The 16,170-nt window shown below is 36.6% G+C and overlaps 1 protein-coding gene across 1 annotated transcript in view; it reads left to right on the top strand.

The window, feature by feature from the left end:
- The window catches only part of TMEFF2 (transmembrane protein with EGF-like and two follistatin-like domains 2), a 280,288-nt gene that overhangs the window by 154,208 nt on the left and 109,910 nt on the right, over positions 1 to 16,170 (top strand). Inside the window, exon 5 of the mRNA XM_010860853.1 lies at positions 3,371 to 3,467. Coding sequence (XP_010859155.1) covers positions 3,371 to 3,467 — 97 coding nt within the window. The remainder of the gene's footprint in view (positions 1 to 3,370; positions 3,468 to 16,170) is intronic.

Below are 16,170 nucleotides of genomic sequence, written 5' to 3'. Positions count from 1 at the left end.
TGAATGCAAATAATTAAGCACCAATTCTTCCTATTTTTTATACTTTGAAAAGAACAGGAAAAAGAAACAGTACAGTTCAACACATGATTTCCAAGGATCTAGCATGTGCTAATTCAATACTTTTCAAGCTTTTGTGACTGTGACCTTTAGAAAGAAATGAAATTTACGTTGCAGCTCTGGTTGGATATCATATGTATAACGAAAATAGTGTTATAAAATAAATACTATACTTGCTAAATAAGATGCGGTCTGTGTTTTCTGTCCCCATACCTTCTGCTTCATGTTTACAAAAATGTTTGCAAAAATGCTGATAGTGACCCACTAACTCTATTTCCCTACCCACTAATACATTGTGAATTGTGGTTGGAAAAATACTATCCTTGCTACTCAAAATGTGGTCTGTGGACCAGCAGCAGCAGTTTCTGGGAGCCTGTAAGAAATTTAGAACCTCAGGATACACCTCATATTTACTGAATCAGAATCTTTATTTTAACAAAACCTCCAGGTGCTTCCTGTGCACTTTAAAGTGACAGAAGTCCTGAGCCAGACATTCACTGCAAGAGGAGGATGCTTGAGACAGAGGAAGTCTTCTCAGTATTGTTTAGGCAGAGATGCTTAGGAGCAAGTTGTTAAGAGTATGTATGTGTGTGTGTGTGTATGTGTATATATTTATATATATTTCCAAGCCTCAGGCCTACAAATTCAGTACCTCTGAGGATATCTCAATGCATTTATCTAAAAAACAATACATAGTCTATGGCCATAGCACCCTGAGTGCTTCTGTGGTGGCTTAGTGGTGAAGAACCGGCCTGCCATGCAGGAGACTTGAGTTCAGTCGCTGGATCAGAAAGATCCCCTGGAGAAGGAAATGGCAAACCACTCCAGTATTCTTGCCTGAGAAATCCCTTAGACAGAGGAGCCTAGAGCCCTTACAGTCTAAGGGATGGCAAAGAGTTTGACATGATAGAGCAACCTAAGATAAGATAGCAGCTCCTCTAAAAAAACAATGTGTAAATTAACAAATCAAATCTACCTGAGGTTCTGAGCCCAACCTTATTTAAGAATCATTGGTCTATAGTGTTAAATGAAAGCTGGGTGCTGATTTGTTTATTACAAAGGTGCAAATCTGTGCTTCAGAAAGCATGGAAATATTTTACTTTATTTTTCATTGTGATTGCTTCACATTTTATTCCCAGAATATTTGTTGAGAGAGATTTTACTACTGCTGCTTCTGGGCTTACTTCTCCATGTGGGAGAATTTCCAAACATCTCAAGTCTACCAGTAACTGCCCTTTTATAAAAATATAATGTGACTTCCAATAGAAATATTATTATTAGTTCCGCTGAGTTAGCACGATTCATCACCTGGATTACTTTCAGTAGATCCCTAACCAAGGATCCCTGCTGTGAAAGAAGATGGGGCTGCCCATAAGTGGCTATAACTGTTCATTAAGGACCTTCCCATGTGTTAGTATGTTTCCTGAGTGATGGGAAGTTTTAGTCTAGAAGCTGCTAATCTTGCTAACACTAAAAGGCTCTCTCCCATTAGCAGTTTCTGTGTTGCATTAATAATAAGAAAGTAATAAAGAGATGGGCCTCAGCTGTTCAGGCTCCCCCGAGGTGAGGCCCCAGCTTCCTTCTTATCCCCATAGTCCACTCTAATGGTCTCGCCTCTATTAATGTAATAGAGTGGATAATAAGTGCTGTCTATTTTAGCAGAGTCTAGAATTCCTCTTTCTTTCTGGGGAGGAACACCATTTTTTTAGACTTCAATTTAAAAACTATAACATCAGTACTCTTGCTATTGAAGTTGATCTGTTTAATTCATAACTTTTTTAAAGTGCAGTGTAAATCAAGTACGGGGGAAAAATGTTGCTTTGGAAAAAATAAATCTATCTTTCCTGGAAAAACTGTAAAACACAACTCTAAATGATGGTTTTGTTTTGTTGTTGTTATTCTGGTAAGTCAAATCATTTATTTGCAGAGCAGTAAATTGGAAAATAAGGAATAAAGAGCTTTGCTTTTGTAACTATCAATAACTCTCATGTTAATAGACAAAGAATAAATTATGAAAATATCATATTAAATAAGTAAGGTTGAATATGTTAGGTTCAGGGTGCACTTTAATAAATGATGTCTTTGTTAAAAATGTTACCTTTCTAGGGTTCATAATGCTAGAAGCCAATGCCATACTTAATTGTTTATATTCTTTTTCTATTGAAAATGCATAACCTTTTGCAAAAATGCACTTTTTAAGGATCTTTGGATTTAAACATGTTTTTAAGTATATAATCTGTCCATGGAATAATATTATCTATGCAGTTGTTAAGTTGTTGCAGTTTTTCATCTATAAGCAAAGCTATTTTTGCTGTCAACTACATATTTTTTAATTCATAAATAGTAATCTTCATCTAAAAGGATTGCTCAGATTTTTATTTCTTGAACTCAAATACTAAATTTTTAAAATTGATTTACACTATTGTTTCCTAATTTTGAAAGCTTAATTTTATAAGCAGATTGTATACAGCATATTTTTACACTTGTAATTTATGGTCTAAGCCAATATGAATAACTATCATCAATGACAAGTATATATTTTTAAATAAAATATACGTTCATAGCCCTTATAGAAGAAATCACTATGATGGGCTCTGTGCAACATTTATGTAAGATTCAATAAAGTAGTGTAAAAACCAATTAAAATGTGTTTTCTAAAATTTATAATTAATATATTTTTCCTTATAAGTACTTTTTACATCTTGAGGGGGCTAAAAGACATATCTAAAAAGTCAAAGCTTCCCACCTAAATTTTACAAATTATATATTAAAGGCTTTTAATGAAAAAAGTTTATAATTTAGGACTGAGAAAATTTTAAGTGTTTCTTATAGACTTTTCCTCCTATAGATTTTTCCTCTAGGCCAGTAACAATTTTGTTGTTGTTCAGTCACTCAGTCAAGTCCAACTCTTTGCGACCCCATGTACTACAGCACGCCAGGCTTCCCTGTCCTTCACCATCTCCCGGGGCTTACAAACATCATGTCCATTGAGTCAGTGATACCATCCAATTTAAATTATTTTTAGTTAATTCCTTCATATGATTTATTAAGCAACCAATTTTAATAAATCCAATAAACTCTATTGTTTTTTTTATTTTTCTGGTAAAAAGAATTGTTCACTACATTTCAGTAACTAGCATATTATTGTTTTCTTCAAATTTAGGGAAGAAGAGAGTCGAATATGACAATCTTAATGGAGCTCCAATTGCAAAAATGTCCATTGGAAAAGTAGCAGCTTTCATATAAAATAGTCTTGGAGTTGATATTATGCTCACTTATCTGAATTCTTTTCATTCCGTTTTTTCTATCCTAGTCCATGAAGGCTCAGGAGAAACCAGTCAAAAGGAGACATCCACCTGTGATATTTGCCAGTTTGGTGCAGAATGTGATGAAGATGCTGAGGATGTCTGGTAATGTGCTGTTTTATTCTTTTAAACAAAATAATGGTAAATAATTTATTTTTGCTGTATCAATTATTTCCTAAAAGAAGACATTTTCAGCATTTTTTAAAATCCAGTTCTCAACTAGGAAAGATGAGGGCTACAATAACAGGAAAGAATTTCGGCAGCTGAACTAAGAGTTGGGTCAGCCAAACAGCTGTCTAGGGAATTACTTGATAAGATACAGTAAGATATCACTGAGACTCCCAAATACTGTCAATGTTAAGAGATAGAGAGAAAAAGTGTATTTACCAGAACACCTCTCAAGAAGCATGGTCAAGAAACAATGGATAATTGCTAATCTGCTCCAAGATGGTGTATCTGGGTAACCGCAGAGATTTTATTTAAAGGTATATATATGCGCACCCATAGCTGAATTAGGGAGCTGTTAGAGCAAGGAATGGTTTCTGAGCCACTGTCTAGGATCAACTACTCCCTTCACCCAGGTGTTACTCAGCTTCTCCTTTAAAGATACACTGAACAGATTTTGAATATTCATTATTTTAAATGGGTCTGCCTTCTAGGGCATCCACTCTCATACTGGAGTAGGTTACCATTTCCTTCTCCAGGGGCCACGTGTATTGGCCCTACCCAGATCTCATACCCACAGTGAACAACCCAAAGGTTTTTGTGTGGCATAATAGTAGAAAGAGGCGATCTTTCTTTCTCTCTCTCTCTCTTAATATACAACTTTTATACACATACCTTTCAGGAAAGCAAACAGGAGCCCTTTCATTTTTGTGTGTGTGTTTGCCTAGAGCAGTTAACAATCATTTTGATCAAAGTAGGTAAGGAAGTACATCTTAAATGTTCTCACCACACATAAAAAATAACTGGTAATTATGTGAGGTGATGGAAGTGTTAGCTAACACTATAGTGGTGATCACATTGCAATATACACATTGTACAACTTAACATTTACAATGTTATATACCAATTGTACCTCGGTAGAGTTGGGGGAAAAAAGCACAATCATTTTGATGAAACATTTTGTGGGTGGAGGGAATTTAGCTAAGAAACAGGAAAAATTAAGGCAAGACAATTTTGACAAAAATGAAACAGTCTGTACCTGAAACAATTTAGAGTATTTTTAATGTAGATTAAACTGAGGATTCCAACTGAGCAAACTGAGATTCTTAAGGTAAATTAACAAAGTACTTACAAGTAGGCACTGCTATTACCCAGCCAGGTGAAACAGTCACCCGTTAATATAAGCTGGCATCAGTAGGATTTTCATGTCTGTCAGACATTTCTAGCCAGTGGTCAGCTAGGAGCCAAGTCAGGGAGTCTATGCACTAGTTTGACCATCCTGAGGTAAACAAACATATGTGTTCTTAATAATTTCCTGGACATCTTAATGACTGATGAATTTTTGGTTCCCAAACCTCCTGATCATCAGGATTACTTATGGAATTTTTGGAACACATCTTTAGTTCCATGTCAAAATTAATGAATCAGAATTTCAGAGAAGTGGGACTTAAAACTTTGCTTATTAATACTCCCCAGATGGTTGTATAAATATTGCTCTAAGATAAATGACTGACTCAGAGAATTATTCTCCTTCTAAATGCTTTGAGTCAGACAGGACTGAGTGACTGAACTGAACTGACTGAAATACTTTAAAGCTCTGTGCAGTTTTAGTCATTATATATTAAGACACATTGATAGGAAATGTATCTTTAAAATATCTTGGTTATTAATGTTTGTTGATGACTATATCTATAGTTTAACTTTATTTTTAATGCTATTAAATATCTTGCTATCAGCTATTCTACTTTTAACAAATTCACATGGATCCCTAATTTTTTCTTAAGAATTTCCCATTCCCCATTCTTGTCTAATGATCACTTTTAAGTGACATGTTTTCACTTTACAACTGCAAAGATCTAAGAAATGATATAATAATAGCAGATTAAAATGACTGATTATTTACTATGGGCTTGACCTATATGTATGCATTCTTTATTTCTCAGTTATATAATAACCCTAGGAGTAGATTCTATTATGATCACTTTACAAAGAGGAAATTGAGTTTTAAAGTGTTTAAGTGGCAGGTCAAGATAAACATATGAGGTGAAAGTAACTCGAGGATGTTAGCATAACAATTCAACCAAAGATGCAATTAAAATATTTCTCCCCTGTCATGTCTGGAATAATGTGATGGACAGATTGCAGGCAGCTTAGATCCAATGACTCAAGACCTGCAGGGTTAGAGCTGGGGACAAGAGAGAAGCCTGCAGCAGGCAGTGGGAAAATGTCCAGGCAAGCAGTGTCACTCTGGTGTTCTAGCAAAAGCTCAGATCTGTGGTATGTGGGTAGACAGAACAAGGAGATTAGAGCAAGTTAAGTGGCATCAGAAAGATTCAACAACCATGGCTACTGGAATTAGGAAAAGAAATTCAGTTACAAAGGGAACAGGAAGAAGGGCACAGCAGAACCTCAGTCATCAAGGAATTGGAAAATGAACCAAGGACAGATACTGGATACCCACCTACTGGAACTAGTGTACAGAGCCAAGTCTTGGCTACAAAGGGCTGGGACAAGCCCTTGGATCTCAGAAATAAGTTACAGGGTCAGAACGAAGCCAGCAGCAAGGCTGCTGGTGGATGAATCAGTTAGCTTTTGGCTAGGACATCTTGTACGCCCCCAGCCTAGAGACAAGATTAGTTCCAAAATGCAGAATAAAGCTGAACCTCCAGATGGGGCTAAGTGGCCATAGCTGTGAAGATTAGAGGGATGCAAGGGGCAGGGAGCCAAGAAGATCATTATACTTCCCCGGCAAGAATGAAAAGTTGTTCACATTTAAATAAAATGTACTAAAAATGTCCAATGTAAGCAAGAACGAATGGTGCTGAAATGAGAAGCGTATTGATTTTCATTTACATAAATATCTTTGTATGTTAACATATTGTATTTAGTTATGGCCATGAAGGGCAGATTGGAAACAGCTGAAGGACACAAGAAGAAACCAATAAATGAAATTAAATAGGCATGGAATGCAAAAGGCTATAAAGTAAGATAGGAAGCAATAGGGGAGTGATCTGATTCTAGTACTAGTCAACTGGATCAGGGGAGCTTGATGTGCTATTGATTTTGGATGAAACCACAGTCAGGTCCTCTCACAAACATAAAACACTGTGTATGCTGTGTGGAAACAAAGATGACAAGTCAGTGTTTAGCTTTGTCTTTTCCTTTGACATTAACTAAACTACAGTTTTATGCATAAAGTTTCCTCAACTCTACATTACAAAGTAATAACAAGATGTGAATAAATACTACTGAGAAATAATATTATTGTAACTGCAATACTGAAACAAATGTGAAATACTAATTCCTGATTTTTCTTTAACCCTAAATTAAGAAATTAATATTTACATTTTACTACAAGGACTAAATCTAGCTATTCAATGATGTTCAGATATTTTCTAGATGAAGGTAAATCTTTGTTAGAATTAAAAAGCCAATATGCAATCAGCTGATCTTGTTTTCATAGTTAGATGAGTTTTTGAGTTAAGAAGCAAGTTACATTGGACATGGGGAAGAAAATTTTAAAAAATAAGTGGGGGAAGGGAAAGGAGAGTAGAGGAATAGGATAAAAAAATAACAAAGAATGACATTGATAAATCATAGTACTATTAATATAACATGTTAATGCCTTTATTTTGGAAAAAACAGATGATTTATAAGCTTATACAACCTCTCCCTTATGTTCTATGGTGTCCTTTCAAGGTTTTCTTCTTGTTTTCTTTTTCTTATGGAAAACATCAAGGCTATATAAAATGGTCAGATTTTCTCAACAGAAAAGAAAGAACATTGCTACAAAAGAGTCTTCAGTTATAGATATTTACCTATATATAAGAAACAGTTATGCTTTCAAAAGAGAGTTAAAAGTCCACATGGTGAGTGATCCACACCACAGCTAAATCTACTCTCACACTGAGGCATCCCTTTACTTAGAATAGACTTCAAAAATAATGGAACACCTGTGCAAAGGGATGTGCATGCCTATTTATGGGTAAAGGGTTAAGAGGCAAAGAAAAGAAGGGCTTAGAAGATTGTTTCTCTTTATATACAGGCTGAAAAAGAGTAAAAAATAATACATTTATACATCAAAGAGACTCTCAAATACATTCTGCCAAGTATAATTTATAAAAAAAAAAGAAGGGCTTCCAAGTCAGACATAATAAAACTGACTCATTGTAAAGCAATAAAGCCCCATCTGATAGCACTGGGAATACTAACTTAGGATTTCAACAAATATTTCTGTTACTTGCTTGGTTTTAGAAATAGTTTTATATTCCCTTAATTATCTTACCTGATAAATTATTTCAGTAAGTCCAAAGTAGGTCAGCAGCAACTCTTTGCACTGGAAAGTAGTCCTAAGAAGTAATTAGCCTAGAACTTTCTGTTGGTCCTGTCAGTCAGAAGTAGTTCAGAGCCCTGGGGTTGATTCCTGATTTAATATAAGAAAAAAGCAAGTTGATAGCTGGGTCTGATCATAGGAATGGCTGAGGATGCAATTGGCTGCATGCCTAACATTTCCAAGGTATTAGACTAGATCAAGCAAGGGAGCACAGGTGTAAGAACACATGGAGCTGGATGACAAATGACATAAAGGGGCAACCTAAATTATTATGTATATTTACTTCATGCATGTGCTTTATGGCTCCTGTACTGGTCTTAACATTGCTCTTGTATTATTCTCAACACACAGCCCCCATTAGCAAAATCATATTGGCTTAAATGCTATTAATTCTTCAGTAGTCATTCATTTTGTCTTTGAAAGAATGATGTTTTTCAGTTTTTGTGCATCCAATCCTTGTGTTTAACTGTAATGGTAAGAAAGGAGAAAAGCAAAGTCATTTAGTAAAAAGAGTTCAGAAGAAAAAATGAATGAGCATCTATTTTTTCCTTTATTTCATTGATGTTCTGTAACTGAAAACAGGGTGTGGGATTTGGCATCCCTTTTGTGAGCCTCTCTCACAAAGACAGTTTAGTTTGAAGTCTTTAACATCTTGCTCCTTTGATCTAAGAAGGCTTCTTGTCACTAGGAAGACTGTATCATTGGCATCATTCCCACCTTTAATGCATTTTGGACTGTGGAGAATCATGAATATTTGAAGCAGGGCAGTAGCTGAGGATGCTCCTTGGCGCTAGATTTCACCATACATATAAGTGAATTAGGCCTTAGATCCTGGTGACTTCAGTACATTTGGGTTATAAGTTTAATAGGGAAAATTAGGACACCTCTAAGTCTTAAGATTTTGAAATAATTTCTTCTTAAAACTGCTACTGGTCAACAATTGAAAAAAAGATTGTGTTGCAATTGGAAAGTTTCCAAATATTTTCTACCAAGTAAAAGGATCAGTTGGGATTATATGTGGGATATCTAAAGAAGATGCTGATTAGTCACAAAATTTTAGTGAACCGTGAGTTCATTCAGTCTTCCCCCCAGGGTGTTTTCTTTCTACTGATTCCCTTTGCTCTCTTGCCTTAGAACTGTAAATATGTTTACCATAATTAGGACTGACTTCTAATGTGAGTTTACTCTTGGAGAGAATAAAACACACACTCACACAAACAAAAATAGAAAATGATTCTAGTCCAGAAAATCCAAAGTTTTAGTTGGATCTAAGGCTTTATGAGGAAACCTTCTTAATTCTAAGTCACCTGTAGTTAGTGTGTTGCCTCCCTCAAATTGCCTCTTCTCTGCCAGGAAGACAAGGTTGTCACTTCTGAAAACTGCCATCGTGCCATCTGTTTGTATAGATGGGCGGGGTCTGAAAAGGAGACATCTCTCATTCCTTTAACACTTCCTTTCGCCCAGAATTTTTTTTCAGAGAGAGGGGGAAATATATAGCTCCTGATTTAGGGAAACGCACCTCTTTCCTCTTCCATAATTGCAAGAAAAATATGCTGATGTTTGCATTTTTAGCAAATCTATGTCTTAATATAAAAGAGTTTAATCGTGTTATTTCCTTCTTGTATTTATCTGCCTATCTTAAACAAGAAAAAGTAATTTGTACTTTTTAAAAATTTCACACAACTTAAAAAGTACCATTGTAAATAGGACTAGTATTTGTAACACAGTCTGTGCAACGGTCTATGCCTACAAACACCATGTCTATGACTCACACAACCCTCAGCCAATAGAAAGAAAGAACATGAAGTTGCTCAGTTGTGTCCAACACTTTGCAACCCCATTGACTGTAGCCATCCATGAGATTTCCCAGGCAAGAATACTGGAGTGGGTTGCCATTTCCTTCTCCAGGGGATTTCCCCAACTCAGGGATTGAACCCAGGCTTCCCACATTGCAGGTAGACTCCTTACCATCTGAGCCACCAGGTAAATAGTCAGGCCTGCAAACTGAAGCGGAACACTTTTAAGTGTTACTTAGCAAGATGAATAAATAATGATGCCACTTCAAATGTACAATAGGTCATTCCAAAAACAGACAAACCAAAAAATATACAACTAACCTACCTCCAAATTTGAGCTGGGCTTTGCAAAAAGTGAGACTTTTAAAATAAAATTGAAATTTGAAAATAAATCATGGTCTTTAAAATAAAGACATACCTCAGGTCTTCCACATACTGGGTTGCTTAGAAAGGAATTGGATTTTCACATAAGTTCTGAAGAGTCTTTTGAATTTTTCTCAGTAATTATGCCTCAACAGTGCTATTTATCATGCAGTGATTAGTGAAACTTAATTAGGTGCAGATGTGGATCCGGTGTAGTGTACCAAGATATACAGGAAGAAAGTATTGGAAACTTTAATATGTTTCATATGTTTTCATAATTTTTATTTAGTTCAGACAGTAGAAATCAGGTAACTTCCATTTTATATAAAAATAATGAAATACTACATGAAGGCAGAATAAAGGAAACAAAACTTCTAAGCCTAGGTTGTATTTCTACCACTAAACTAACTCTTTTCATTACTTGTTTCCCTTTTACCTGCTTGGGTAGACTGTACTCTGTTAATGGGGCACGCCTGCCTTACTTCTAGTGCTCACTCACCAAGCTCCCATACACAAATTTTGCTTGAGTTTTCTCACTCAGTTTCTAGTATATTCCAACTCAGAGAGTCCTGTGCCTTAAATCAGGGAATACAAGCCCCCTGCTCCAACATCACAACATAACATCCCAGTCTCAAAGATAAAAAGAAAAAAAAAAAAGAATCTCATTCTAGTCATCAAAAGATGGCAGGATTTTCAAAAGCATGTATTTCCTGTGTGGCAAGTACCATGGTAATATTTACATTCATGGAGCTATTTAATCCTCTTGCTAATCTTATAAAGGGTTTCCCAGGTGGTGCTAAAGAATTGGCCTAGCAATGCAGGAGATGCCGAGACAAGGGTTCAATCCCTGGGTCAGGAAGATCCTCTGGAGGAGGGCATGGCAATCCAGGCAAGAATCTATTCTTGCCTGGAGAATCCCATGGACAGAGAAGGCTGGCAGGCTGTAGTCCATAGTGTCGCAAAGAGTCAGACACGACTGAGCAACTTAGCACAGACGCATGCAACCTTATGAGGTTAGATACACTAACAATTCTCATTTTACACAAAAGGAAACTGAGGCACACGGAGGTTAAGCAAACCACCCAAAGCCTAACAGTAAGTGGAAGAATTAGGATTTGAACCCTACTAGGCTGACTCCAGACACCATGCCCGTAATCACCACTTATTATCTTTTCATATGTTTAATGATGTGTGTGTGTGTGTGTGTGCAATGTGTATTATGTGTATAAGGCACACATATACATGTTGGATATACTTGGTATAGAATTTCACATTTTTTTGTTTTGAAATAGAAAATACAACCACTTTGTATTAAAGTCTAACAATACCAGGTTCACATCACCGATGATGTCCTTTGAAATATTTTCTTTCCCATTAGATATATACACCTTATTTTTGGCAGATTGTATTGTTTTTATTTGTTTTTTGCAGATATATTGAATCATTTAAGATGGAGAATATCCTTATTCTGACTGCTGCTGCTACTGCTAAGTCACTTCAGTCATGTCCGACTCTATGTGACCCCATAGATGGCAGCCCACCAGGCTCCCCCGTCCCTGGGATTCTCCAGGCAAGAACACTGGAGTAGCTTGCCATTTTATTCTACGTGTGCCCAAATGGATGAACAGGTTATTAACCATGAGGTTGAAGAGACGAGACATATCTTGACCAAAACCTGGTTCTTTGAGGTGTTTCAAGTTCAGTTTGCTGGTTTTGAGTAAGTTGGTGTTGTTCAGTCGCTCAGCCATGTCAAACTCTTTAAGACCCCATGGACTGCAGCACACCAGTCTTCCCTGTCCTTCACCATCTCCTAGACATAGCTCAAACTCATATCCATTGAGTCAGTGATGCCATCCAACCATCTCATCCTCTGTCGTCCCCTTCTGCCCCTGCCTTCTATCTTTCCCAGCATCAGAGTCTTTTCCAGTGAGTCAGCTCTTCTCATCAGGTGGCCAAAGTATTGAACCTTCACCTTTAGCATCAGTCCTTCCAGTGAATATTCAGGGTTGATTTCCTTTAGGATTGACTGGTTTGATCTTGCAGTCCAAGGGACTCTCAAGAGTCTTCTCCAACACAGTCCAAAAGCATCAATTCTTTGGTGCTCAGCCTTCTTTATGGTCCAACTCTCACATCCAGAGTCATCAACACATGACTACTGGTAAAACCATAGCTTTGACTATATGGACCTTTGTTAGTGAAGTAATGTCTCTGCTTTTTAATACATTGTCTAGGTTTGTCATAGCTTTTCTTCTAAGGAGCAAGTGTCTTTTAATTTCATGGCTAGAGTCAGCATCTGCAACGATCTTGGACCCCCCCCTCCAAAATAAAACATACCACTGTTTCCATTGTTTCCCATCTATTTACCATGAAGTGATGGGACCTGATGCCATGATCTTAGTTTTCTGAATGTTGAGTTTTAAGGCAGCTTTTTCACTCTCCTCTTTCACCTTCATCAAGAGGCTTTTTCGTTCCTCTTCACTCTCTGCCATATGGGTGGTGTCATCTGCATATTTGAAGTTATTGATACTTCTCCTGGAAATCATGATTCCAGCTTGTGGTTCACCCAGTCTGGCATTTCACATGATATACTCTGCATATAAGTTGAATAAGCCAAATGATGGTATACACCCTTGCTGTACTCCTTTCCCAATTTTGAAAGTCAGTTGTTCCATGTCCATTTCTAACATTTGCTTCTTATCCTGCATACAGATTTCTGAGAAGGCAGGTAAGGTGGTCTGGTACTCCCATCTCTTTAAGAATTTTCCACAGTTTGTTGTGACCATACAGTCAAAGATTTTAGTGTAGTCAATAAAGCAGAAGTAGATGTTTTTCTGGAACTCTCTTGCTTTTTCGATGATCCAACAGATGTTGGCAATTTGATCTCTGGTTCCTCTGCCTTTTCTAAAACCAGTTGAACATCTGGAAGTCCACTGTTCCCATACTGTTGAAGCCTAGCTTGGAAGATTTTGAGCATGACCTTTCTATCATGTGAAATGAGTGCAATTGTGTGGTATTTTGAACATTCTTCGGCATTGCCCTTCTTTGGGATTGCAATGAAAACACTTTTTCCAGTCCTGTGGCCACCAATGAGTTTTCCAAATTTGCTGGCATATTGAGTGCAGCACTTTGACAGCATCGTCTTTTAGGATTTGAAATAGCTCAACTGGAATTTCATCACCTCCACTAGCTTTGTTTGTAGTGAGGCTTCCTAAAGCCCACTTGACCTCACACTCCAAGATGTCTAACCCTGGTGAGTGATCACACTTTCCAGAAGTTATGGTTATAACCTTTCCATGGCTATCCAGATTATTAAGATCTTTTCTGTATAGTTCTTCTGTGTATTCTTGCCACCTCTTCTAAATATCTTCTGCTTCTGTTAAGTCCATACCATTTCTGTCCTTTACTGTGCCCATCTTTTCATGAAATATTCCCTTGGTATCTCTAATTTTCTTGAAGAGATCTCTAGTCTTTCCCATTCTATTGTTCTCCTCTATTTCTTTGCATTGTTTACTTAGGAAAGCTTTCTTATCTCTCCATGCTATTCTTTGGAACTCTGCATTCAGGTGGGAATATCTTTCCTTTTCCCCTTTGCCTTTCACTTCTCTTCTTTTCAGACATCCATTTTGCCTTTTTGCGTTTCTTTTTCTTGATGGTGTTACACACTCCTCCTTCCTTTAATGCTGGGGCCACTACTAGCAATATTTCAAAGGGCTGTACAAAAGGCAGTCCATTGAGGAACCCAGAACAGCAAGGGCACTCACTGCTCAGTAAGCCATTCATTAAGAAAGGTAGGACTTCATTCCTTAGTACTTTTGGAATAGTTGATGGGCTACATGTGCCTTCCCAAATGTAAAAGAAGGTTTATTACACATTCATATTCTCACTACAAGAATAGAAATTATGAAATAAAAAAGAAGGAAGAATCACCAAATTAAATGGCAAATAAATATGGCCCATATGCTGGTGAGCCTTAATCCCTACCTAAGTGGCAATGTTCTGCTATACCTTTTTATTTAGCACTTATAAATATAATTCCAAGCTTATTTCCCAATCTCATGTATGTTTTGATGATTACATAAAAATGGTATTTGCTTTGGCTTTTTCTGATTGTAAAAGTTGTACATCTTTATCATAGAAATGTCAAAAGCCTAGAAATATTACAATGCCATTCCACTATTCCAAGATAACTACTGTAAAATTTAGAGATATGTTTCCCCCATGTCTGTGTGTATGTGACCTGCACATGTGTGTGCATGTATTTTTGATGAGTCTATCATATTTTATAGATCAACAAAGCCTCTCTCTTGAAAATTTTACTTAACCTTAAGGCTGTATTTGGAGATTTTTATGAATGCTAAACGAATTTATAAATAATGTATTTCAATTAGAACATAATTTCTGTGGCCCAAATTCTAAATATTCTTTCAAAAATTTTTTCATTTCTCAAGACAAGTGGATTTGAGGCAATGTCCTAACATTTGTGATCTAAAAAACTTACCAAAACCTAAGTCCCCTCTAAGTCTACCTTAAACATCTTTCTTGGTTAGCTCTAGAAGGCTAGACAGTATGTGTACTGAAAACATTTCCTTTGTCTGTATCCAGAGCATTCATAACAAATAACTTTCTGAGGTATAAGCACTATTTACTGAGAAACTGTCTTCCCACAGGTGTTTTAAATTGGGTAGACACTCTTGCTTGTCTTCAGTGTTTTACTTCCAAACAGTAATATATTGTATGTGTTGGTTCATCTAAACAACAAATCAGCAAGCAGTCCTTGGCAGCCCACATCAGTCTGCCCCAGAAACATTCCCTCACAAACACAATATGTAATATCGAATAAGTGATTGAACAAATTGTAAAATTATATGCAACATCCAATCCAAAAATCAATAATGCTGAAGAACTAAATGTTTATTATAGTATACAGAAGAAAATAAAGGAAACAAATATCTGGTTTTTCTAGCTTCCCGTTCCCCACCCCTGTGCAAAGTAAAATTAATCAAGAGTGGGTCCATTCATCCCTTCACCACTAAGCTATGAATGAAACATAAGAAACCATGACTATTCACTTGGGATGGGTGATCGTCTACCATAGCTCTTTTGAGTTCATTGCAGTCTTTTCAAAGTTTCTAACATAATAGTTTACCCTGTTCTCTGAGCTCATCCTAAAATGAACTTTCTCCAATCAAAATTGTATTATCCAGGGTAATAAAAGTAATGCTAGGTCCCAACTACTCATAAGTGCCTATAATCAGCAGATATTAAAAGATGTATATCAGGAAGATGTGTACAACAGTTGTGGGGAAAAGCAAGAAATAAAATATTATCTTCACATTAGCAGAAATTAGTGATGTATTGTCCTTTAAACATAGATATCTACATAAACATGATACTTTAAGACATTCAAATATAACATCAAATGATCAGTTATACAAAAATAATATATGTGGTTGAAGTATGCAGTTTAATTTTAACTAAACATGTTTTTCCTTCTCTAAAAAGATTTGTCAATTTGGGGAAAAGAAAATACAACAGAGCTATTTGTACTACAGTGACATTGGATGGTCAGACTTAGGGGTTCAGTTCAGTTTAGTCGCTTAGTTGTATCCGACTCCTTGTAACCCCATCGACTACAGCACACCAGGCTTCCCCGTCCATCACCAACTCATGCAGCTTACTCAAACTCATGTCCATCAAGTCAGTGATGCCATCCAACCATCTCAACCTCTGTCATACCCTTCTCCTCCCGCCTTCAATCTTTCCCAGCATCAGGGTCTTTTCAAATGAGTCAGTTCTTCGCATCAGGTAGCTAAAGTATTGGAGTTTCAGCTTCAGCATCAGAACTTCTAATGAATATTCAGGACGAATTTCCTTTAGGATGGACTGGTTGGATCTCCTTGCAGTCTCCTTGCAGTCCAAGGGACTCTCAAGAGTCTTATCCAACACCACAGTTCAAAAGCATCAATTAATTCTTCAGCACTCAGATTTCTTTATAGTTCAGCTCTCACATCCATACATGACTACTGGAAAAACCATAGCTTTGACAAGATGGACTTTTGTTGGCAAAGTAATGTCTCTGCTCTTAATATGCTGTCTAGGTTGGTCATAGCTTTTCTTCAAAGGAGCAAGTGTCTTTTAATTTCATGGCTGC

Source organism: Bison bison, unplaced genomic scaffold, assembly GCF_000754665.1.
Source record: "Bison bison bison isolate TAMUID 2011002044 unplaced genomic scaffold, Bison_UMD1.0 scf7180017864471, whole genome shotgun sequence".
Taxonomy (NCBI): domain Eukaryota; kingdom Metazoa; phylum Chordata; class Mammalia; order Artiodactyla; family Bovidae; genus Bison; species Bison bison.
This window is presented reverse-complemented; position numbering and strand designations above follow the sequence as displayed.